This window comes from Lithobates pipiens, unplaced genomic scaffold (genome assembly GCF_037356315.1).
Source record: "Lithobates pipiens isolate NorthernLeopardFrog02 unplaced genomic scaffold, aLitPip1_a1.2 Scaffold_35, whole genome shotgun sequence".
NCBI classification, from domain to species: Eukaryota; Metazoa; Chordata; class Amphibia; order Anura; family Ranidae; genus Lithobates; species Lithobates pipiens.
Genome location: NW_027507811.1, coordinates 4,441,834 through 4,466,164, shown reverse-complemented (window position 1 = coordinate 4,466,164; position 24,331 = coordinate 4,441,834). Strand labels below are relative to the sequence as shown.

The 24,331-nt window shown below is 46.1% G+C and overlaps 3 protein-coding genes across 5 annotated transcripts in view; 2 read left to right on the top strand and 1 right to left on the bottom strand.

Annotated features, from left to right (window-relative positions):
- The window catches only part of LOC143955596 (uncharacterized), a 464,194-nt gene that overhangs the window by 116,906 nt on the left and 322,957 nt on the right, over positions 1 to 24,331 (bottom strand). The gene's annotated exons all lie outside the window — the stretch shown is intronic.
- Positions 1 to 24,331, top strand: part of LOC143955521 (uncharacterized) — a 246,193-nt gene that overhangs the window by 78,591 nt on the left and 143,271 nt on the right. The gene's annotated exons all lie outside the window — the stretch shown is intronic.
- Positions 1,247 to 24,331, top strand: part of LOC143955341 (uncharacterized) — a 107,725-nt gene continuing 84,640 nt past the window's right edge. Inside the window, exon 1 of the mRNA XM_077465410.1 lies at positions 1,247 to 5,280. Coding sequence (XP_077321536.1) covers positions 3,850 to 5,280 — 1,431 coding nt within the window. The 5' untranslated portion in view covers positions 1,247 to 3,849. The remainder of the gene's footprint in view (positions 5,281 to 24,331) is intronic.

The following is a 24,331-nucleotide window of genomic DNA, read 5'->3' as shown; positions in this document are numbered from 1 at the left end:
ACTTTACTGTCAGTTTAGTGTTTCAGGGCACGTTTACACCTTTACTTCAGTATATTGAGGTGCGTTCGTTTCGCGTTTACTGCAGTATATTAAACTGTGTTCGTGCACGTTTACTGCAGTATATTGAGGTGTGTTAGTGCACGTTTACTGCAGTATATTGAGGTGTGTTAGTGCACGTTTACTGCAGTATATTGAGGTGTGTTAGTGCACGTTTACTGCAGTATATTGAGGTGCGTTTCTGCATGTTTACTGCAGTATATTGAGGTGCGTTTCTGCATGTTTACTGCAGTATATTGAGGTGCATTAGTGCACATTTACTGCAGTATATTGAGATGCGTTAGTGCATGTTTACTGCAGTATATTCAGGTGCCTTAGTGCATGTTTTACTGCAGTATATCGAGGTGCCTTAGTGCATATTTACTGCAGTATATTGAACTGTGTTAGTGCACGTTTACTGCAGTATATTGAACTGTGTTAGTGCACGTTTACTGCAATATATTGAGCTGTGTTAGTGCACGTTTACTGCAGTATATTGAGGTGCGTTAGTGCACGTTTACTGCAGTATATTGAACTGTGTTAGTGCACGTTTACTGCAGTATATTGAACTGTGTTAGTGCATGTTTACTGCAGTATATTGAACTGTGTTAGTGCATGTTTACTGCAGTATATTGAACTGTTAGTGCACGTTTACTGCAGTATATTGAACTGTGTTAGTGCACGTTTACTGCAGTATATTTAACTGTGTTAGTGCATGTTTACTGCAGTATATTGAACTGTGTTAGTGCATGTTTACTGCAGTATATTGAACTGTGTTAGTGCACGTTTACTGCAGTATATTGAACTGTGTTAGTGCACGTTTACTGCAGTATATTTAACTGTGTTAGTGCATGTTTACTGCAGTATATTTAACTGTGTTAGTGCATGTTTACTGCAGTATATTGAACTGTGTTAGTGCATGTTTACTGCAGTATATTGAACTGTGTTAGTGCACGTTTACTGCAGTATATTTAACTGTGTTAGTGCATGTTTACTGCAGTATATTTAACTGTGTTAGTGCATGTTTACTGCAGTATATTGAACTGTGTTAGTGCATGTTTACTGCAGTATATTGAACTGTGTTAGTGCACGTTTACTGCAGTATATTTAACTGTGTTAGTGCACGTTTACTGCAGTATATTGAACTGTGTTAGTGCATGTTTACTGCAGTATATTGAACTGTGTTAGTGCATGTTTACTGCAGTATATTGAACCGTGTTAGTGCATGTTTACTGCAGTATATTGAGCTGTGTTAGTGCATGTTTACTGCAGTATGTTGTGATGTGTTAGTGCATGTTTACTGCAGTATATTGAGGTGCGTTAGTGCACGTTTACTGCAGTATATTGAGATGCGTTAGTGCATGTTTACTGTAGTATATTGAGGTGCGTTAGTGCACGTTTACTGCAGTATATTGAACTGTGTTAGTGCATGTTTACTGCAGTATATTGAACTGTGTTAGTGCACGTTTACTGCAGTATATTGAACTGTGTTAGTGCACGTTTACTGCAGTATATTGAACTGTGTTAGTGCACGTTTACTGCAGTATATTGAGGTGTGTTAGTGCACGTTTACTGCAGTATATTGAGGTGCGTTAGTGCACGTTTACTGCAGTATGTTGTGATGTGTTAGTGCACGTTTACTGCAGTATGTTGTGATGTGTTAGTGCACGTTTACTGCAGTATATTGAGGTGTGTTAGTGCACGTTTACTGCAGTATATTGAGGTGTGTTAGTGCACGTTTACTGCAGTATATTGAGGCGTGTTAGTGCACGTTTACTGCAGTATATTGAGGTGTGTTAGTGCAAATTTACTGCAGTATATTGAGGTGTGTTAGTGTAAATTTACTGCAGTATATTGAGGTGTGTTAGTGTAAATTTACTGCAGTATATTGAGGTGTGTTAGTGCACTTTTACTGCAGTATATTCAACTGTGTTAGGGAACGTTTACTGCTGTATATTGACGTGTGTCAGTGGAGAGTGTCTGTGTAGTGAGTACTCAGGTTAAAATGCACCAAACGCCACTTTTCATTGATTAAAGTGCATCCAAGTACACATTTCTCTAATAAACCCCCCATCATGTCTGGGAGAACAACAAGGAGAGGCAGATATTCCCATGGCACTATGAGGGGGCAACAGCGCAGGTGTCCACAGGCAAAGGTGGACGTGGATCGTCCTCATGCAGGGCATCATTTCCTCTGTTTAGTGATGTTGCCCATGCTATCCAGCCACAGCATGCAGAGGAGGTGGTGGACTGGCTTCATAAACCGTCCTCATCCTCAGTCACATGTTGGTTCTGAGGTTGAGGAAGGCAGGAACATGAGCCTACCAAGAGGGGAGAACACTGGTACACAAATTGACAGTCATGTTCCCCCCGCCGCAGCGTATTGCTAAGTTGTCTCCGGTGGTGATGAGGATGGAGGAGATGATGATGAGGTCATGACATGACGTGGGTGCCGGGTAGAGCAGAGGGTGAGGCACAACCCCAACAAGGGAGCCATCATGGAAGAGTAGAGAGCAGCCACTCTATTCCATCGCATTGTGGAGCTGTTATCTCCCGGCCCACTTCCCACAGCTCAGCCCTTTTTTTAGCACATGTGCAGCCGATCGCACTGTTGCAATTTGCAAACTTTGCCTCAAGAGTGGCAAAAACACCAGCCATTTGGGTATCCCAATGCTTGAGAAGGCATTTAACCTCCCACCACTTAGCCCGTTGGCAAGAGCACCTGAAAGCCACACAAAAGGGGCGCAATTCTGCTCCTCCTCACCTCAGTCTGCCCCCGCTATACCTCATGTCCTATCAGCGGCCTCCATTGACAGAGTTGATGGTATAGCGCAGGGTGTCCCAGGTCATTGCAGCACACCACCAGCTGTAAACGATAGCAGTGGAAAAAAAAAATAGTCACTGCCACCCACATGCCCAGTGTCTAAATTCAAGCTTGTCAAAGCTGCTGGCTTTACAATGTCTGCCTTTCTGCCTGGTGGATTCTGCCCCCTTCCGGGAATTTGCAGAATGTGCTGTACCACAATGGCACAAACCTCCTGTCCATCCTTAGACAGGGAAAGTTGACTCATATGCCATGCCTGACACATGTCCTAAATTTGGTGTTGCAGAATTTCTTAAGTAGGTAAGGTAGGTAGGTAGGGTTGTAAGATCTGCTAAAGCAGGCCAGAAAAGTCTAGCCGTTTTAGTCGTTCATACACAGCCAGTACTCAGTCTGCTAAAATTCAGCGGGAATTCCACCTGCCCGTAAACCGCCTGATTTGTGACATGCCCACCAGGTGGAACTCAACTTTGGTAATCCTGCAGCTGCTGCACATGCAGCAGAGGAACATCAACGAGTACCTGTGGGAGTATGGCACAACCACAGGCTCTTTCCCCACCCCCCCCCCGTAAAGGATGCATGCACTGTATTTGAGGAGGCCACAAGGATGGTGGCATTCAAGCAATCCCTGTTTTGTTCCTGCTGGCGCAGATTCTGCGTGGCATTATGGACAGGGCACTCAAGGCAGAGCAGTGGGAGGAAGAGGAGGATTTCCTTTCCACTCAAGGTTCTGCTTTATGCAGACACCATTCTTGGGAAGCCACAGAACACTCGAGGAGAGGGAGGAGGATTATGGCAGTTTTGGAGGCATTGGAGCGAAGGAAGACATAAGTCAAACCTTAAGAGGTGGTTTTCTGTCCCCAGAACCCTTGTGAGTAGTACCTGGCTGGGAGGAGGCAGTTCCAGTTACCTTGAGGGGGGAATTGTAAGATCCTCAGAGACAAAGCTGCCTGATGTGGGCGGAGCCCTGATTTAGGGGAACCAATCGGCTCATGTCTAGTAATAATCTTTGTATTTCTATTTTAGTAGATGGACGGGAGATGAGGAAAACCTCAGAGGATTGTCTCACTTTGTCTCCAGACTGTAAAGTAGAAGATGAGGACATCACACAGTATAGTCCAGGAGAAAACCCGACTACCTCAAATGTCCATCCGGCACCACACAGTGTAGATGGACCATCGTATTCCTCTTATCCTGAGGAACCTCAGACTGTGCGGGACGGTGCCGGACCATCGTATTCCTCTTATCCTGAGGAACCTCAGACTGTGCGGGACGGTGCCGGACCATCGTATTCCTCTTATCCCGAGGAACCTCAGACTGTGCGGGACGGTGCCGGACCATCGTATTCCTCTTATCCCGAGGAACCTCAGACTGTGCGGGACGGTGCCGGACCATCGTATTCCTCTTATCCTGAGGAACCTCAGACTGTGCGGGATGGTGCCGGACCATCGTATTCCTCTTATCCCGAGGAACCTCAGACTGTGCGGGACGGTGCCGGACCATCGTATTCCTCCTATCCTGAGGAACCTCAGACTGTGCGGGACGGTGCCGTCCTTCCAACAGACAAGAGGTTTCCCTGTCCTGAGTGCGGGAAGTGTTTCAATTTGAAATGCAATCTTAAAGTACATAAAAGAACTCACACAGGAGAGAGGCCCTATTACTGTCCTCAGTGCGGCAAATGTTTTTCACAGAAGTCTTATCTCTCCATACATCAGAAATCGCACACAGGAGAGAAAGAGTTTTCCTGTGCTGAGTGCGGGAAATGTTTTTTACTAAAATCGCAACTTGTTGCACATCATAGATTGCACACAGGTGAGAAGCCGTATACCTGTCCTGAGTGCGGGAAATGTTTTTCATTTATGTCCAGTCTTCACAGACATAAGAGACTGCACACCGGGGAAAAGCCGTATTCGTGTTCTGAGTGCGGGAAATGTTTTTCAGAGAAGGCCAGTCTTTACAAACATCAGAAATTGCACACGGGAGAGAAGTCCTATTCCTGTCCTGAGTGCGGGAAATGTTTTTCAGATTTGTCCAGTCTTTATAAACATCAGAAATTGCACACGGGAGAAAAGCCACATTCCTGTCCTGAGTGCGGAAAATGTTTTTCACAGAAGTCCAATCTTGACAGACATCAGAGATCTCACACAGGGGAGAAACCGTATTCCTGTCCTGAGTGCGGGAAATTTTTTTCACTGAAGTCCCATCTTGACAGACACCAGAGATCTCACACGGGGGAAAAGCCACTTTCCTGTCCTGAGTGTGGGAAATGTTTTTCGCAGAAGTCCCATCTTGACAGGCATCAGAGATCCCACACGGGGGAGAAGCCGTTTTCCTGTCCTGAGTGTGGGAAATTTTTTTCAAGGAAGTCCAATCTTTACGCACATCAGAGATTGCACTCAAAGAAGAAGCCACTTTCCTGTCCTGAGTGAGGGAAATGTTCCTCACTGAAGTCCTGTCTTCTTGTACATCAGGGGGTCCCACACAACCCTGGAGGTGTATTAGTGAGTGTGGGAAATGTCTTGTATATGAATGTTGCTGGACATGTGGGGAAGAAGCACCCCCTGATATACACCTCAGATATACTCCATGGCTGATCTTCATCATGGAAGAAACAGTTGATAAGGAGACCAGAGATCACCAAAGACATGGATGAAGTGTTGTACCGTGTCGGCCATTGATAGCGGGATAAAAATAAAAATGGAGTCCTTACCTCTCATTGGCTGAGTACATTTTGTGGTGTAAACTCTTGCAAGGGGTCTGTTTTCTCAAGTCGTCTTCCAGGACGAAACGCGTTAAGACCATCAATTAAAAGGTGGTCCTCTAGACCATTTAAAATAAAAATTGAGTCATTACCTCTCATTGGCTGAGTACATTTTGTGGGGGAAGATTTCACAAACACTTACACGTCTGTTTCTAAAAACTTTGTTGAATGAACGTGTAAAGGAAATGTGGAAGTTCTGTATTCTATTTTGTATGTATTGCACACGGCAGGGGCGTAGATAAGGAGGGGGGTCATGGGTGTTCCAAAACCCCCTTCCCCCAGAGCATCCTGGCAAAATACCCAGACAGTTTCCCTGCTGTTTAGCCTCAGCATCGGCACAGTGGAAGCAATCAGAGTTTCCGAGTGCAGCAGCCAGGCCCCCTTTCTATTGTGCCCAATCCCCTCATTTTAGTAAAGGGTCCCCCCGAATAGCATGAAATGACTGCGAGGTCTCAGATGCCGGCAATTGACAGTGCACAGTTGAGGGAACTCCTAAACTCCTCCTTGAGGTATCATATGACACAGCCGAATGGAGACTGGGGATGCAGAAGTTTTCCTACCTCTGTGTCGTGCTGAATCTGAGGTCTGGTAAGTGGGGAGGCATCAATTTTCTGTTTTTGGGAAGGAGGAAGTGAGAATTCCAGCCTGGGGGAATTTCTTTTGGTGTGGGGAGGGGGGTTAAGGCAAGGGGGGGGGTTTGCTTTTGGAGAAGGGGGGAGTTTTTTGTAGAGAAGTTTACAGGGGGTGGATTTGATTTTGGGAGGGGAATTTGATTGGATGGAGGGAGATTTTCTTCACAATTAGAAATCTTTGCTGGGGCAGAGGGTGTAGACTGAGGGAGATATTTTTGTTTTGGGGAGTCGGCTTAGAGACGGGGGGTTTAATTTTTGGGAGGATATTTGAGGGAGGGAGATATTTTACAGTGGGAATATTTGCTTGGGGGAGGGGGGGGTTCTTAGGAGGCAGAGGGTTTTTTTTTTTTTTTATTATACTTACCCAGGTCGATGGAGCATCGATCCAATGTTGCATCTGTCCCCAGCTGCTTTTAATGCCGTGTACACACGATCGGAATTATGGTCGGAAAAAGCTCCGATGGTTTTCCAGACGGAATTCCGCTCAAGCTGTCTTGCCTACACACGGTCACACCAAATTCCGACCGCCGAGAACGTGGTGATGTACAACGCTATGACGAGCCGAGAAAAAATCAAGTTCAATGCTTCTGAGCATGCGTCAAATTGTTTCCGAGCATGCGTAGGAATTTTGCACGTCGGAATTGCCTACACAGAATCGGAAATTTGCTGCAACGTATTTTGTTGTCGGAAAATTTGAGATCCGGATCTCAAATTTCGTGTGACGGAAATTCCGATGGAAAATGTCCGATGGAGCCTACACACGGCCGGAATTTCCAATGGAAAATGTCCAATGGAGCCTACACGCGGCTGGAATTTCCAATGGAAAATGTCCGATGGAGCCTACACGCGGCCGGAATTTCCAATGGAAAATGTCCGATGGAGCCTACACATGGCCGGAATTTCCAATGGCAAATGTCCGATGGAGCCTACACACGGTCAGAATTTCCAATGGAAAATGTCCGATGGAGCCTACACACGGTCGGAAATTTCCAATAGAAAATGTCCGATGGAGCCTACTCACGGTCGGAATTTCCAATGGAAAATGTCCGATGGAACCTACACACGGTTGGAAATTTCCAATGGAAAATGTCCGATGGAGCCTACACACAGCCAGAATTTCCAATGGAAAATGTCCGATGGAGCCTACACACGGTCGGAAATTTCCAGTGGAAAATGTCCGATGGAGCCTACTCACGGTCGGAATTTCCAATGGAAAATGTCCGATGGAACCTACACACGGTTGGAAATTTCCAATGGAAAATGTCCGATGGAGCCTACACACAGCCAGAATTTCCAATGGAAAATGTCCAATGGAGCCTACACACGGTCGGAATTTCCAATGGAAAATGTCTGATGGAGCCTACACACGGTCGGAATTTTCAATGGAAAATGTCCGATGGAGCCTACACACGGTCGGAATTTCCAATGAAAAATGTCCGATGGAGCCTACACACGGCCGGAATTTCCAATGGAAAATGTCCGATGGAGCCTACACAGGGCTGGAATTTCCAGTGGAAAATGTCCAATGGAGCCTACACACGGCGGGAATTTCCAATGGAAAATGTCCGTTGGAGCCTACACACGGCTGGAATTTCCAATGGAAAATGTCCGATGGAGCCTACACGCGGCCGGAATTTCCAATGGAAAATGTCCGATGGAGCCTACACACGGCCGGAATTTCCAATGGCAAATGTCCGATGGAGCCTACACACGGTCAGAATTTCCAATGGAAAATGTCCGATGGAGCCTACACACGGTCGGAAATTTCCAGTGGAAAATGTCCGATGGAGCCTACTCACGGTCGGAATTTCCAATGGAAAATGTCCGATGGAACCTACACACGGTTGGAAATTTCCAATGGAAAATGTCCGATGGAGCCTACACACAGCCAGAATTTCCAATGGAAAATGTCCAATGGAGCCTACACACGGTCGGAATTTCCAATGGAAAATGTCTGATGGAGCCTACACACGGTCGGAATTTTCAATGGAAAATGTCCGATGGAGCCTACACACGGTCGGAATTTCCAATGAAAAATGTCCGATGGAGCCTACACACGGCCGGAATTTCCAATGGAAAATGTCCGATGGAGCCTACACAGGGCTGGAATTTCCAGTGGAAAATGTCCAATGGAGCCTACACATGGTGGGAATTTCCAATGGAAAATGTCCGTTGGAGCCTACACACGGTTGGAATTTCCAATGGAAAATGTCCAATGGAGCTTACACACAGCCGGAATTTCCAATGGAAAATGTCCGATGGAGCCTACACACGGTCAGAATTTCCAATGGAAAATGTCCAATGGAGTCCACACACGGTCGGAAATTTCCAATGTAAAATGTCCGATGGAGCCTACTCACGGTCGGAATTTCCAATGGAAAATGTCCGATGGAGCCTACACACGGTTGGAAATTTCCAATGGAAAATGTCCGATGCAGCCTACACACGGCCAGAATTTCCAATGGAAAATGTCCGATGGAGCCTACACACGGCCGGAATTTCCAATGGAAAATGTCCGATGGAACCTACACACGGTCGGAAATTTCCAATGGAAAATATTTGATGGAGCCTACACACGGCCACAATTTCCAATGGAAAATGTCCGATGAAGCCTACACACGGTCGGAATTTCTAATGGAAAATGTCCGATGGAGCCTACACATGGTCGGAATTTCTAATGGAAAATGTCCGATGGAGCCTACACACGGTCGGAATTTCCAATGGAAAATGTCCGATGGAGCCTACACACGGCCGGAATTTCCAATGGAAAATGTCCAATGGAGCCTACACAGGGCTGGAATTTCCAATGGAAATTGTCCGATGAAGCCTACACACGGCCGGAATTTCCAATGGAAAATGTCCGTTGGAGCCTACACACGGTCGGAATTTCCAATGGAAAATGTCCGATGGAGCCTACACACGGCCGGAATTTCCAATGGAAAATGTCCGATGGAGCCTACACACGGTCGGAATTTCCAATGGAAAATGTCCGATGGAGCCTACACACGGCCGGAATTTCCAATGGAAAATGTCCGATGGAGCCTACACACGGCCGGAATTTCCAATGGAAAATGTCCGATGGAGCCTACACACGGTCGGAATTTCCAATGGAAAATGTCCAATGGAGCCTACACACGGTCGGAATTTCCAATGGAAAATGTCCGATGGAGCCTACACAAGGCTGGAATTTCCAATGGAAAATGTCCGTTGGAGCCTAAACACGGCCGGAATTTCCGACAGCGAGCTCTCATCAAACACTTTCTGTAGGAAAATCCAACTTACCTCAGGAATTCTCCTCAGAGTGCCCCCTTTCACCTGGTGTCTCCCATCAGTGTGCCCCCTTTCACCTGGTGTCTCCCATCAGTGTGACCCCTTTCACCTGGTGTCTCCCATCAGTGTGTACGGGGCATAAGAGTGAATAAAAGCCAACCATGTTGACCAGGTGCTAAGGTCACCATCCTGTGGTAGGCAGTGCACAATATTTTTTATTTTTTCATCTCTTAAAACATTTCGTAAAATTTCTTAGGACGCATTTTTTTTTAAAGTTTTTTTACTGGCCACCACAATATGATGTTGCCGCCTTGCACGGTAAGGTTAGCTAAAATCCAGTCTTGGGTCTCATTCATACATGGCACATGGGCAACTACATGGCAAATGAGGTTCAATGTAGAAAAATGTAAAATAATGCATTTGGGTGGCAAAAATCTGAATGCAATCTATAGACTGGGGGGGAGAACCTCTGGGGGGGTCTAGGATGGAGAAGGACCTGGGGGTCCTAGTAGATGATGGTCTCAGCAATGGCAAGCTGCTGCTAACAAAGCAAACAGAATATTGGCATTAAAAAGGGGATCAACTCCAGGGATAAAACGATAATTCTCCCGCTCTACAAGACTCTGGTCCGGCTGCACCTGGAGTATACTGTCCAGTTCTGGGCACCAGTCCTCAGGAAGGATGTACTGGAAATGGAGCCACTACAAAGAAGGGCAATAAAGCTAATAAAGGGTCTGGAGGATATTAGTTATGAGGAAAGGTTGTGAGCTCTGGAGAAGAGACGCTTGAGAAGGAATATGATTTCATTATATAAATACCGGACTGGTGACCCCACAATATATAAATACCGGACTGGTGACCCCACAATATATAAATACCGGACTGGTGACCCCACAATAGGGAGAAAACTTTTTCGCAAACGGGAATTTAACAAGATTCGTGTCCACTCATTAAAATTAGAAAAGAGGTTTAACCTTCAAGTACGTAGAGGGTTCTTTACTGTAAGAGCGGCAAGGATGTGGAATTCCCTTCCACAGGCCGTGGTCTCAGCGGGGACGATTGATAGTTTCAAGAAACTATTAGATAATCACCTGAACAACCACAACATACAGGGATATACAATGTAATACTGACATATAGTCACACACATAGGTTGGACTTGTGTCTTTTTTCAACCTCACCTACTATGTAGCTATGTAACTATATAACATCCTACGTGACCATGGTGCAGCAAGTATACTGCAAATACCCGCACCCGGGATCTCAGATGTTCTAATCTCTGCCCAGCCTGTTCCCCATGAGCGATGAAAAGGAGCAAGGCTGTCTGCTGCTGTAAACATGTCTCCACCCGTATCGGCACATCCAGTGGTGACCTGCAGGTAGGGGTACATTTTTGCCCTTGGATAAAACCTCTCTGCCTCCAGGGTCAGAAAAATAAAAAAGCTTCCATTACAAATGGTTTTGCACATTGAAAATAGACCGAGAGCTAATAGTTTGTCTGAGCCGGGCGCTAACCCCCCCCACCCCTTTGAGAGCCGCTTGCTGAATCTGTACCCCATTGGTTGCCCCAATCTTACAAGTCCTCTGACACTCTGGGTTCAGACATTTTTAGTGATACCCAAAAGAGTTGAAGACACACAATTTAAGCGAGAAAATTGAGTCTTGTTTACGGGAAGGTTATAAACATTAATTCCCAGTAATCCCAGTTAGACTTCTCTTAATCTAGCGATGGAGTGTGAGGGCTACAAACCACATGAGCCATACCTCAGAAAAGTCATCAAATTGACTATGCCTCGGGTTGTGATTAAAAAGGTTTATTGTAAAGTCAAAGGATTCCAAGAATGGAAAGGGTTAAAATATGTCTGACAATCAATGTTAAACATCACGCATGATTTTGAACCTCGATCTCACCCAAACCTCAACAGGCTGACTCAGGCATGTCAAGGCTGGTGCTGGGTGCGACCAAAAGGTGTGTAGGTGTCAGATGTTGCATGGGCATCCACACTATGGAAGGGATGGTGGACCACTGATTGAACCCGTAAGAGTCAGTGATGTGAAGAGGCCCCCAATGGACCGGACATAAGACTCCAAACCGCCGGACGGTGCAGCTGGTGTAGTCGGGTGGCGCGCTGGATGTGATGACACCAACACAGAGGGATGTCGAACCGACTCACTACAGCAAGGCTTGGGATGGAAAGCAGATGTGGTGGTAGAGCATATCGGGTTGAGGCCAGGACTCTGTGAAGGCCAGTCAAGTTCCTCCACCCCAAACTTGCTCCTCCATGTCTTTAAGGACTTAGCCTTTGCAGCTACAACAGCTTCAACTCTTCTGGGAAGGCCGTCCACTAGACATGTGCGATTAGTTTCGTATTTTCGAATTGAGAATTTGTACGAATCCGAAATACAAATTTCTATGCTTACGAATTTCATACGAAATTTTGTTAATGAATTTCGGATCCAAATTAACAGAAACGTGGCTGGTGTTTTGTTCACCAATCAGAGGAAGTCGGCACAGCACAGGGATGGTGGGAGCCCCTCATAATGATAAATTCATCATAACGAACTTTCGTTATTTTAACGAAAAGTTTACGAATCTAACGAAAATTCATATTTCGTACCAATCCGAATTAAATTTCGTACCAAGAATTTTTTTTCATATGGAACAAAACGGAACAAAACAAAACAATTTTTTTGACGCCGCCCGTGTCTACTGTCCACAAGGTTTAGGAGTATGTCTATGGGAACGTTTGACCATCTTCCAGAAGAACATTTGTGAGGTCAGGCTCTGACCTCATGTTGTACGAGAAGGCCTGACTCGCAGTCTAATTCCTCCAAAGGGTTTTGAGGTAGAACAAAAAACGTAAAATTCCTCTTAATCCAACCTGAGCATATCAGCTTGAGGTCAGGACTCTATGCAAGCCAGTCAAGAAGCAGTGAAAGCTTCAGCCAATCAGGGCACAGAGCACTGTCAGAGTCATGAATGGACACTGTCATCATGAATTTATCCAATCATGGCTCATTCCCGCCCCACAGTATAAAAGTATTCTTTCAATGACGGGCATTTTCAGTGTGATTTTGGCATGGAGAGAGATAGAACAGGGCTCTGTTCAGTGCTATCAATTAGTTAGTGTTCTATACTGTGCTATTTTTCTTCCATAGTCAGTGTAGAATATTAGTTTAGTGTCAGTCTAGGGATAGTGTGAGTGTAGTGAGGAGGACCATTATTCAGCTTTTCGGAGTGTGCAGCTAGAGTAGGGACCGCTCAGATAGTTTCACTGTAGTAATGGTTGAACACCATTCATTTGATTGCATTACTGCCAGTTTAACGCCATTTACTTCTGTGTGCGTTACTGCTAGTTTAACACCATTTACTTCTGTATGCGTTACTGCCAGTTTACTGTAATCCCAGGATTACTGTGACAAACTGTCGAATTTTTTCATTGATAAAGTCAAAACCATCAGGAAAACAATTTGTCAGAAGAAAACATCCAACCTCAGCCAGCAAATACATAAAGAGGATGTCTGCACCAACATACCGCAACCGCCGAAATTATCACTATCCCCAATTACCGTAGACACCGCAAAAAACATCATTAATAAACTGCGTGACAGTACCTCACCTATTGACATCATCCCCACAAAACTACTGAAAGAATGCTCCGAAATCGTGGCTCCAAAAATAACCCACCTCATAAACCAATCATTCCACGAAGGGATTGTTCCCAGCATCCTCAAACAAGGCATCGTCAAACCTCTACTCAAGAAACCAAACCTGGACCCTCAGGATCCAAACAACCGTAGGCCAATTACAAGCCTCAACACCATTTCTAAGATCATGGAGAAAGCTGTAGTACATCAGCTACAACTTCACCTGGATACTCACAAACTCCTGGACCCGCTGCAATCAGGCTTCCGCCCGGGGTCATGGAACAGAAACAGCTCTCCTCAAGATTTGGGATGACGCCCTCGAAGCAGCAGATGACGGAGAGCCGTGTCTCCTCGTACTGCTAGACCTAAGTGCAGCGTTTTATACAGTAGATCACAATACTCTACTCGTCCGCCTCACAGAAGTAGCCGGAGTCCAAGACATAGATCTCCAATGGTTCGCGTCCTTCCTAGGAAATCGGTCACAGACAGTGAAACTAGGAAAATTCCTCTCCGAAACTCGGGCAGTCACCTGCGGAGTCCCTCAAGGCTCTCCGTTGTCACCCGTTCTCTTCAACATTTACATTCGCCCACTTCTCCAAATTATCAGATGCTCAGATCTCTGCTTCCACTCTTACGCTGACGACACGCAACTTTATTTCCGGATCAATGGAAAAAAAGATCACCAACAACAACTTGAAAACTGCCTCAAATCAATAGAGGACTGGATGACCACCAACTCCCTCCAGCTGAACCAATCAAAGACAGAGCTTCTTATCTTACACCCAAATCATAAGCCCGCAACCAAAACCTCCTGGTCTCCACCAACCGTCTTTGGGCAGACTATCTCCCCAAAGACCAAAGCGAAGAGTCTCGGGGTTATTTTAGATGCACAAATGTCAATGGATGCGCAAATAGGAGCCGTAGTCAGTGGATCTCACCATCTGCTGCGCATGCTTCGCAGACTCCTCCCTTTTATCCCAAAGAATGACAAAGCAGTGGTAGTTGGAACAATCATTAATTCACGACTGGACTACGCAAACTCGCTTTACATAGGATTACCACAATATCAACTTGCGCGATTACAACTGATCCAAAACACGGCGGCAAGGCTGATAACAGGAAAAAAACCCTGGGAATCCATCTCTCCTTCACTGAGGAGCTTACATTGGCTAACCGTAAAAAATCGGATCACGTTCAAGACCCTTTGCCTCACCCACAAATGCGTGCATAGAGAAGCTCCGCAATACCTAATGGAGAAAATAAATCATTACACACCAAACCGCAGTCTTCGATCAGCCAACAAAAACCTCCTCCTCGTGCCCAAAGCCCGCTATAAATCCAAGGGGGATCGGAGATTCGCTGTCCAAGGGCCTCGGCTATGGAATGCTCTACCAATCAACATCCGCCTAGAAGAAAATCACCTGGCTTTTAGGAAAAAACTCAAGACCTTCCTCTTTTAGCAGACGATCAAAGCTCGCCACAGCGCCTAGAGGCGATTCAGTTCGCATTGTGCGCTATACAAGTATTTCATTCATTCAGTTTAACGCCATATAGTTTTGTGTGCGTTACTGCCAGTTTAACGCCATTTAGTTTTGTGTGCATTACTGCCAGTTTAATGCCATATAGTTCTGTGTGCGGTACTGCCAGTTTAATGCCATATCGTTTTGTGTGCGTTACTGCCAGTTTAACACCATTTACTTCTGTGTGTGTTATGGCTTGCGGCTCTAATTTATTGTCGGATCCCGGCAATATACATAAAAATCATTGAAAAAAATTGCGTGAGTCCCCCCCCCCCCCCAGTCTATTACCAGGCCCTTCAGGTCTGGTATGGATTTTAGGGCAAATGGCGTGGGGGTCCTCCCAAAATCCATACCAGGCCCTTACCCAAGCACGCAACCTGGAAGGCCGCAGAAAGGGGGCCGAGGGAGTGCCCCCCCTCCTGAACCGTACCAGGCCACATGCCCTCAAAATGGGGAGGGTACTTTGGGGTCCCCCAAAGCACCTTCTCCCCCAAAAAAACGTAAAAACTCTGCCTTCATGGGAGGTGCCCCGCCATCTGCAGCCTTTTTCACGATTACAGCGCTTATATATCCAAGGGCGGGGCCACCCGGTGATGTAAACAGGTGACCCCGCCCCCTCTGACATCACTTGACCTCAGCTATATAACAGCCATCATTGAAAAATGACTGCAGTCAGCTGGACGCCTCCCATGGAGTTTTTTACATCGCGGGATACTTTAAAAAAAAAAATTTGATTAAATTAATTGTCCAAAGCTGTCTCCTGTCATTTTTTTTACGCTTTTCTTGGTAAATGTGTAGGGGTACAATGTACCTGATACCCATTCACATAGGGAGGGGTGGGATCTGGGCACCCCATTGGTAAAGGGGGCTTCTAGGTTCTGATAAGCCCCCCACCCGCATACCCCCACAATCATCGGGCAAGGGTTGTGATGAAGAGGACCCCAAAGCACCTTCTTTATGTTGAGGGCATGTGGCCTGGTATGGTTCCTAAGGCCTCCCAGGTTGCGTGCTCAGATAAGGGTCTGGTATGGATTTTCGGGAGACCCCCACGCCATTTTTTTTTAAAAAATTGGTGCGGGGTTCCCCTTAAAATCCATACCAGACCTGAAGGGCCTGGTATGCATTTTGGGGGGACCCCCACGCCATTTTTTTAAAAATTTTGGCACGAGGTTTCCCTTAATATTTATACCAGACGCAAAGGGCCTGATATGGATTTGGGGGGGGGGGGAGCCACTCTGTTTTTTTTAATGATTTTTATCTATATTGCCGAGATCCGACAACACATTACAGCCGTGAGCAGTTTTGAATAAAATTTTTTCCTTTAGAAATGTAATTTTTCATGCGGTACTGTTATGAACACGGGAAAGATGTGCTACTTTACAGGCAGACTAAGGGGACCCCCCGGCACAATATTTAAAGGAATATTTTGTTTTTATTGTTGCACTTTAAGCATTATTAAAATTACTGCTCCTGAAAAAGCGGTCGTTTTTAAAACTTTTTTTTTTTGCATTGATACATGTCCCCTGGGGGCAGGACCCGGGTCCCCTAACACTTTTTATAGCAATAACTTGCATATAAGCCTTTAAAATTAGCACTTTTGATTTTTCACATTCATGTGGCTCATCCCTACCAGTACATACACAGCACAAGGATATGTACTATATGAGACGTTTCTCGGGCTGCAGTTCCTCTGAGATCCACAAGATGGCGATCTCGCTTATAACCAGACAGGAAGTCCCTATGGAAGACAGGAAGTGATGTCAGCTACAGACAGAAAGCTCTTTGTTATAGAAGGAGAAGGAGGAGACATCACTGAAAGTGGCAGCAGAGGAGGTAATAAGATCTTATTCTCTATTTACACCCAGTAACCCCCCCCCCCCCGTCATGTCCGTCCTCTTCCTCCATAGTCACTGTGACGTCTTTTATCTCCATCAGATGGTGATACACACATATATTATTATACAGGATTTATATAGCACCAACAGTTTACGCAGCGCTTTACAATGTGAGGGCAGACAGTACAGATACAATTCAATACAGGAGGAATCAGAGGGCCCTGATCATTAAAGAGAGTGCTGATTGATACAAAAGGCAATAACGGTGGGGGATGGTCTGATGGAGAAAATAACAGTCCTATTGTTAGGTAGGGGAGCAGGATAGGCTTCTCTGAAGAGAAGGGTTTTTTCAGGGATCCTCTAAAAGTGGACAGTGTAGGAGATAGTCAAACAAATTTGGGTAAGAAGCTCCAGACGATGAGAGAGGCTGGGGAAAAGTCCTGGAGATGAGCGTGGGAGGAGGCGAGTTGTGGATGCCTTCGTAAATTGTTAGTATTTTGAATTTAATTTATTGGGTGAGCAGTAGCCAATGATGGGATTGGCAGAGAGGGGTGGAGGGCACTGAATGGAGGCCAATAGAGGGATTGGCAGAGAGGGGCAGAGGGCACTGAATGGAGGACAGTGGGGGGATTGGCAGAGAGGGATGGAGGACACTGAATGGAGGTCAGTGGAGGGATTGGCAGAGAGGGTGGAGGACACTGAATGGAGACCAGTGGAGGGATTGGTAGAGAGGGGTGGAGGACACTGAATGGAGACCAGTGGAGGGATTGTCAGAGAGGGGTGGAGGACACTGAATGGAGACCAGTGGAGGGATTGGCAGAGAGGGGTGGAGGACACTGAATGGAGGCCAGTGGGGGGATTGGCAGAGAGGGGTGGAGGACACTGAATGGAGACCAGTGGAAGGATTGGCAGAGAGGGGTGGAGGACACTGAATGGAGGCCAGTGGAGGGATTGGCAGAGAGGGGTGGAGGACACTGAATGGAGACCAGTGGAAGGATTGGCAGAGAGGGGTGGAGGACACTGAATGGAGGCCAGTGGAGGGATTGGCAGAGAGGGGTGGAGGACACTGAATGGAAGCCGGTGGAAGGATTGGAGAAGAGGGGTGGAGGACACTGAATGGAGACCAGTGGAGGGATTGGCAGAGAGGGGTGGAGGACACTGAATGGAGACCAGTGGAGGGATTGGCAGAGAGGGGTGGAGGACACTGAATGGAGACCAGTGTAGGGATTGGCAGAGAGGGGTGGAGGACACTGAATGGAGACCAGTGGAGGGATTGGCAGAGAGGGGTGGAGGACACTGAATGGAGGCCAGTGGGGGGATTGGCAGAGAGGAGTGGAGGACACTGAATGGTTGGTAAGGTGGATGAGTCTGGCAGCAGCATTCATGATGTACTGAAGGGGGGAGGAGCCTGTATAAAGGTAATCCAGTGAGGAGGGAGTTGCAGTAGAGATAACCAGGGAGTGGATTAGGAGCTTTGTGGTGTCATTGGTTAGGAAGGGGCATATGGATGTGGGTCTGAGAGGAAACCTCGGAGTCCAGGATTACCCCTAGCACCTTGGCATGCGGGGGCAGGTAGATATTTGAGTCATCGATCTTGACAGATAAGTCAGGGGGAGGGGCACGTGGGAGAAGAAATATTATGAGCTCAGCTTTAGACAAGTTGAGTTTGAGGAAGTGGTGAGACATCCAGACTGATATGTCTCTTAGTAAATTAGTAAAACAATGAGGAGACTGACGGAGTGAGCTGAGGGGTGGAGACAAGGATTTGGGTGTCATCGTAAATGGTATTGGAAGCAATGGGGGCTATCAGCTGACCCAGGGAGGAGGTGTAGACGAGCATAGGAGAGGTCCAAGAACAGAACCTTGAGGGATCCCGATGGAGAAAGGAAGAGGAGAGGAGGAAGTAAAGTTGTGACACTGAAGGTGTGGTGGGAAAGGTAAGATGAGAACCAGCGAAGACTACAGTCACTGAGACCAAAGGAGAGGAGTTTTTTGAGGAGGCGGGGGTGGTCCACTTTGTCAAAGGCAGCAGAGAGGTCCAGAAGTAGGAGTACAGAATAGTGTCCATTGGATTTAGCCGTTAGATGATTTATGAGTTAAAGGAGAGCAGTTTCTCTGGAGTGTTGAGGACGAAATCCAGATTGAAGGGGATCAAGAGGGTTATAGACGGTGACTCAGTCGGTTGTAGACCAGACGTTCAGGAAGCTTGGAGGAAAAGGGGAGCAAAGGAGATGGGGTGAAGGTTGTTAAGATTGGTGGGGGTCCAAGGAAGGCTTTCTAAGTATGGGGGTGACTAGTGCATGTTTTAGAGATATAGGGAAGATGCCAGAAGAGAAGGAGAGATTAAAAATGTGAGTTAGAGCCAGAAGGTGACCACAGTATTTGCGAGGGAACTGGATAAAGTCTGGCAGGTGGTTGGGTGAGCGTTAGAAAAAAGTTTAGCAACCTCATCTATGGTAGCAGGGTTGAATAATGAAAATGTTGATTGTACCTGTGGACATGGAGTGATAAGTAGGGGAGGTATCTGTACAGTGGAGATCTCATCACGAATTGTATTAATTTTATTTTTGAAGTGATTGGTGATCTTCTGGGCAGTGGATGAGTTAGTGGCTGGAGGCAGTGGAGGACAAAGTAGAGTTGAAGGTATAAGTAACAGAGACTGGATAATAGGTTGTTAATGAGAGTGATAAAATAGGTTTGCTTGGCAGTGAGGAGACAGGAGTTGTATTTTTGGAGGGGGCAGATTTATATTGATTGAAGTTTTTCTGAGACGAATGCCTTGTACACACGGGTCGGACATTCCGACCAACAAAATCCGTCTGATTTTTTCCAATGGATTTTGTCCAAAACTGGTGTTGCATACACACGGTCGAGCAAAGTTGTCGGAAAATCCGATCGTTCGGAACGTGGTGATGTTCGACGACGGGACTAGTGGCCAATAGCTTTGGTCTCGTAATTTGATCTGAGCATGCATGGCACTGTGTCCGTTAGGCTTGTGCAATTCGTTTCGTAACGAATCGAAATTCGGCCGAATTTTGCATCTTTCGGACATTCCGATGCATCCGAATGTCCGAATAAAAAAATAACAAATTACAACGAATACGAAAGAAATATAACGAATGAATTTGAATGAATTCGACATGATTCGACATTATTTCAACTGCATTCGAAATGATTTCAACATGATTCGACATTATTTCAACCACATTCGAAAATATTTATTGACCCGACTTTAGGGCCATGTATCTCGGGGTCACTTGGTGCTAGAAACTCCAAATTTGGATATATTGTAGTGCTAGTACCATTGTGTTTGCATACCAAATTTGGGGTTTCTAGCTATAAGTGACCCCGAGATATGTGGCCCCAAAATCGGGTCGCAAAATGTTATTAGTTATTAGAGCAGAGAATGACATTTTGCGACCCGATTTTGGGGCCACATATCTCGGGGTCACTTATAGCTAGAAACCCCAAATTTGGTATGCAAACACAATGGTACTAGCACTACAACATATCCAAATTTGGAGTTTCTAGCACCAAGTGACCCCGAGATACATGGCCCTAAAGTCGGGTCAATAAATATTTTCGAATGTGGTTGAAATAATGTCGAATCATGTTGAAATCATTTCGAATCCAGTAGAAATATTTTCGAATGTGGCCGATTTTTCGAATTCGGTAGAAAACTAAACGAAATCCGAAAACGAATTTAAGGAAGTTAACGAATATAACTAAACGAAATTAATGAATTAACGAAATTAAAACGAAACTAAACTAAACAAATTTTTTCCTTTTGCACATGTCTAGTGTCCGTCGGAATTCTCTACAAACGATCGGAAAAAGTCAGATCGGATTTTTTTTGTCGGAAAATTTTACATCCTGCTCTCAAATTTTTTCCGTCTGAATTTCCGACGGAAAAAGTCCGATAGAGCCCACACACGATCAGATTTTCCGACAATATAATCCGATCGGACCTTTTTCCGTCTGAATTTCCGACCGTGTGTACAGGGCATTCGTTTTACGTCACAGGCGTTCAAGAGCACTGCTATGGTTTTTGAGACTTCTGGTGTCATCTGCTTGCCAAGGTTGTAGGGGTTGGGGCCTGATTCTTTGTGTAGGGAGCGGGGGGGGGGGGGGGAGAGTGTGTCCAGGGTGGAGGACAGGGATCTATTGTAGACAGCGGTGGTTAGCTTGGGGCAGGACAGGGGTGAGATTTTGTCATGGAGAATGGAGAAGAGAAGGGTTAAGGTGGGTTAGGTGGTAAAGGTTTCTATGGGTGACTGTTAGGTGGTTAGAGGGAGAGGAGGTGGAAGATTGGGAGAGAGTGAAAACTAATAAGGTAGTGATCAGAGAGAGGAAAAGGATTGTCGTGAGGGGCCAAATACCCCTGGATTCGGTTCACACCAGAACTCCCAAACATGGAAAAAGTTTGGACCTGAGCCACGAACCCTATGAAAGTCTTTGTGACCCAGATTTTGAAGGATTATATGCAAGTTAAGAGCAGTGATTTTAATGATGCTTAAAGTGAAAAATTAAAAATGCCTTTAAATATTGTGCCTGTGGGGTCCCCTTAGTTTGTCTATAATGTGGCACATCTGTACCATGTATAGCACCTGCTGCAGCACAACTGACATATATAAAGATAAAAAAGACATTTAAATTGATTTCCCCAGCTGCAAGCCATTGCTGGCAATAGAAACATGTTTAAAAAAAAAACAGTGTGGGGGTCTCCCCAATCAATACCAGGCCCTTTGGGCATCCGAGCATACAGCCTGGCAGGCCAAAAAAGGGAAGGACGAGAGAGCGCCTTCCCTCCTGAACTATACCATGCCACATGCCCTCAGCATGGTAGGGGGGCACCATGGGCACCTTTTTCCCATGTTGATGGGGACAAGGGCCTCTTCCCGACAACCCTGGGCTGTGGTTGTGGGGGTCTGCGGGCAGGGAGCTTATAGGAAATTGGACTGCTACCCATTCACCAAAAAAGTGTCAAAAGAAATAAAAACACACACAGTTGTTGACAATTCATTGTTGACAATGTAGCGGAGCTACATGGCAAAGTCACCTGGTGGCATTGCCCCGTGTGACATCACCAATCGATGCATGCTGGGTTGGTTGACGTCACATGGGGCGGTGCCAGCAGGTGACATTGCCAGGTGGCCCCGCCCCTTAACTATTTAAGCACTGTTAAACAGCGGAGCCTGCATTAGGCGGTTAGTCTTCGTTGCAGGCGCAACTTTTTTTTGGGTGTGGAGTGCATCGTGATTGATGATGGATCTACATCGGAGGATATTGTTTTTCTATTTTTATTTAAGGAATTGTCAAAAACAGTGTGTTTTTATTTAGTTTTGGTGAATGAGTAGGGGTACTATATACTCCTACTCATAGGGGGACTTGGATCTGGGGGCCCCCTTGTCAATGATGTGTGGGCCGTTCTTATGCTCAGTCCGAACCGCTCGCCTGACACTATTGGAGAGGTTGCACTGCAAGCATAGGTAAGAGAATACAAGGTTGAGGGTGTTGCCATTAGAGTGAGTAGAAGCGTGTATCCATTGTGTATCCATTGTGTATCCATTGTGTATCCATCGTGTATCCATTGTGTATCCATTACTTCAGGTCAAAAGAGGAGGTTAGACTGAGAAGTTTAGAAGTAGCGGGAGTATTAGTATTAACAGGGATGTTGACGTCACAGAGAATGATTGTGGGGATTTCAGAAGAGAGAAAGTAGGGTAGCCAGGCACAGAAGTCATCAAGAAAGGTTGATACCGGTCCAAGCCGATAGTACAGCACTTCTTAAGGAAACTGGAGAAAATAGACGAATACAATGTGCCTCAAATGAGGAGAGTGACAGAGAGGGAGGTGGGTAAAGTACCTGAAAGATGCTATGTGGGGCTAGAAGGATTCCCACTCCACCTCCCTTCTGCCCACTGGGTCTGGGGGAGTGAGTCCAGAGAAGGCCATCATGGGAGAGGGAAGCGGGAGAAGCAGTGTCGGATTCATGAAGTCAGGTTTCAGTAACAGCAAGTAGTTAGTGATAAAGAGGTCATGGACAGAAGTGAGTTTGTTACAGACAGAGGAGGCATTCCAAAGGGCGCAAGAGAAGAGGAGGCTGGTTTGAGGAAGAAGAGGGATAGAAACTAAATTGTGTGGATTGCAGCTGCTGCCAGAAGGCATGGGGGGATGAGAGGCAAACATTGGAGGCTCAGGGTTTGGGGTTTAATCTCCAGAGGTTAGGAGAAGCAGAAGGGTGGGGGAGGTAATATGGGAGTGTGATTTATATGAAGGGACATGCCTCAGAGTCCTGGAGGTTTTATTATCATGTGGGTTTAGAATTATCAGGAGTTGGTGATGCAGGAATAGGGAGAGGACAGAAGTGAGGGTGATATATACAGGCTGTGGGGTGGAGAAGAGGGGTGAGGGAAAGAGGATAAGGAGAGAGGGCACAACTGTCAGAAGGATTGGTGGGAAGCACATGTTATAGAGAGGAAGGAGAGCTGAGAGGGGAAAAAAGGTCACCTGCAGTCTGTTTGGTGTGTAGTCTCATTTTGTGCAATCACCACTTAAATAAAGAACCCACCTATAGAAAGACATGTGCCCCCCCCCCCCCCCCCCCAGCCATATATACAATGGAAATGTAGATGAACCCCTTCAGGGTCAGAACATTCTCCTACTTACAGGGCTGAAACGTCTCTGACAGCCACAAGCATGACACCCAGAGGCATGATGGGACTTGTAGTTTTGCAACAGCTGGAGGTCCGCTAATTGCATATCTCTGATTTAGGAGATGTGTCACTTTTTCCACCAATCACCTTCTCACATCATCAGTCTATTGTAGAATTTCTACATCTATACTAACAATGCCACACTTACCCCTAACACAGGTGGTCATACACTATACATACACTGTGTTCTTTACCTATAGCCTATATTCCCATAAGGCAAGGAGGCCTACCAGTTCTCAGTTGCCTCCAGGACTTATACACAATGCTATAGTGCCTGGCCACCATGCCAGGGCAGGTACGAACTCAGCACAGCAACCAGGTACTTGCGATTTGCAGAAAGGCAGAGTGGTTCAACGACAGTCCGGGTACAAGGCAGGCAAAGTTCAGAATAGTCAGGGTCAAATCCATAGTCAAAAGGCAGACAGAGTTCAGAGAGTAGTCGATATTCGATCCAAGGTCATCAATGAGGGAATCCAAATAGCAGAGCAGGACAGACAGAGAGCTTGAAGCACATGTTACAAACGCAATATCACAAGCATGAGACTGCAGGCTTGGCTGGCTTAAATCAGGTTGGGTCTCCACCCAGAGACTGACCACATCAATCGCCTTGCAGGTGGACAGACAGAGAGAGAGAGAATGGATCACAGCCAAAACCAGGATGCTGGAATGAGGAGCGCAACACATTCCTGACACATGATTCTGGGAATGCAATTTGATTTTACTATTTGTGTTTTTCAGAGTTTTCCTCTTGTGAAGTCTGGAGATCACATGACCATCGCGTTGCCTTCGCCTCGCTACCATATAGCATAGAGAAACAAAAAGAAGATTCTAGAAGCCACCAGAGAGGTCATCGAGCTGCTGACAGGAGAGGTGAGGAGGATTCTGGGAATTGTGGGACATTATCCAGTAACAGACAAGGGATGTGTCTGGATGGTGACTGTATCATTGTGTGTGTCAGGTTCCTATAAGGTGTCAGGATGTCACTGTCTATTTCTCCATGGAGGAGTGGGAGTATTTAGAAGGACACAAGGATCTCTACAAGGACGTCATGATGGACAATCAGCCGCCCCTCACATCACCGGGTAAGAGGAG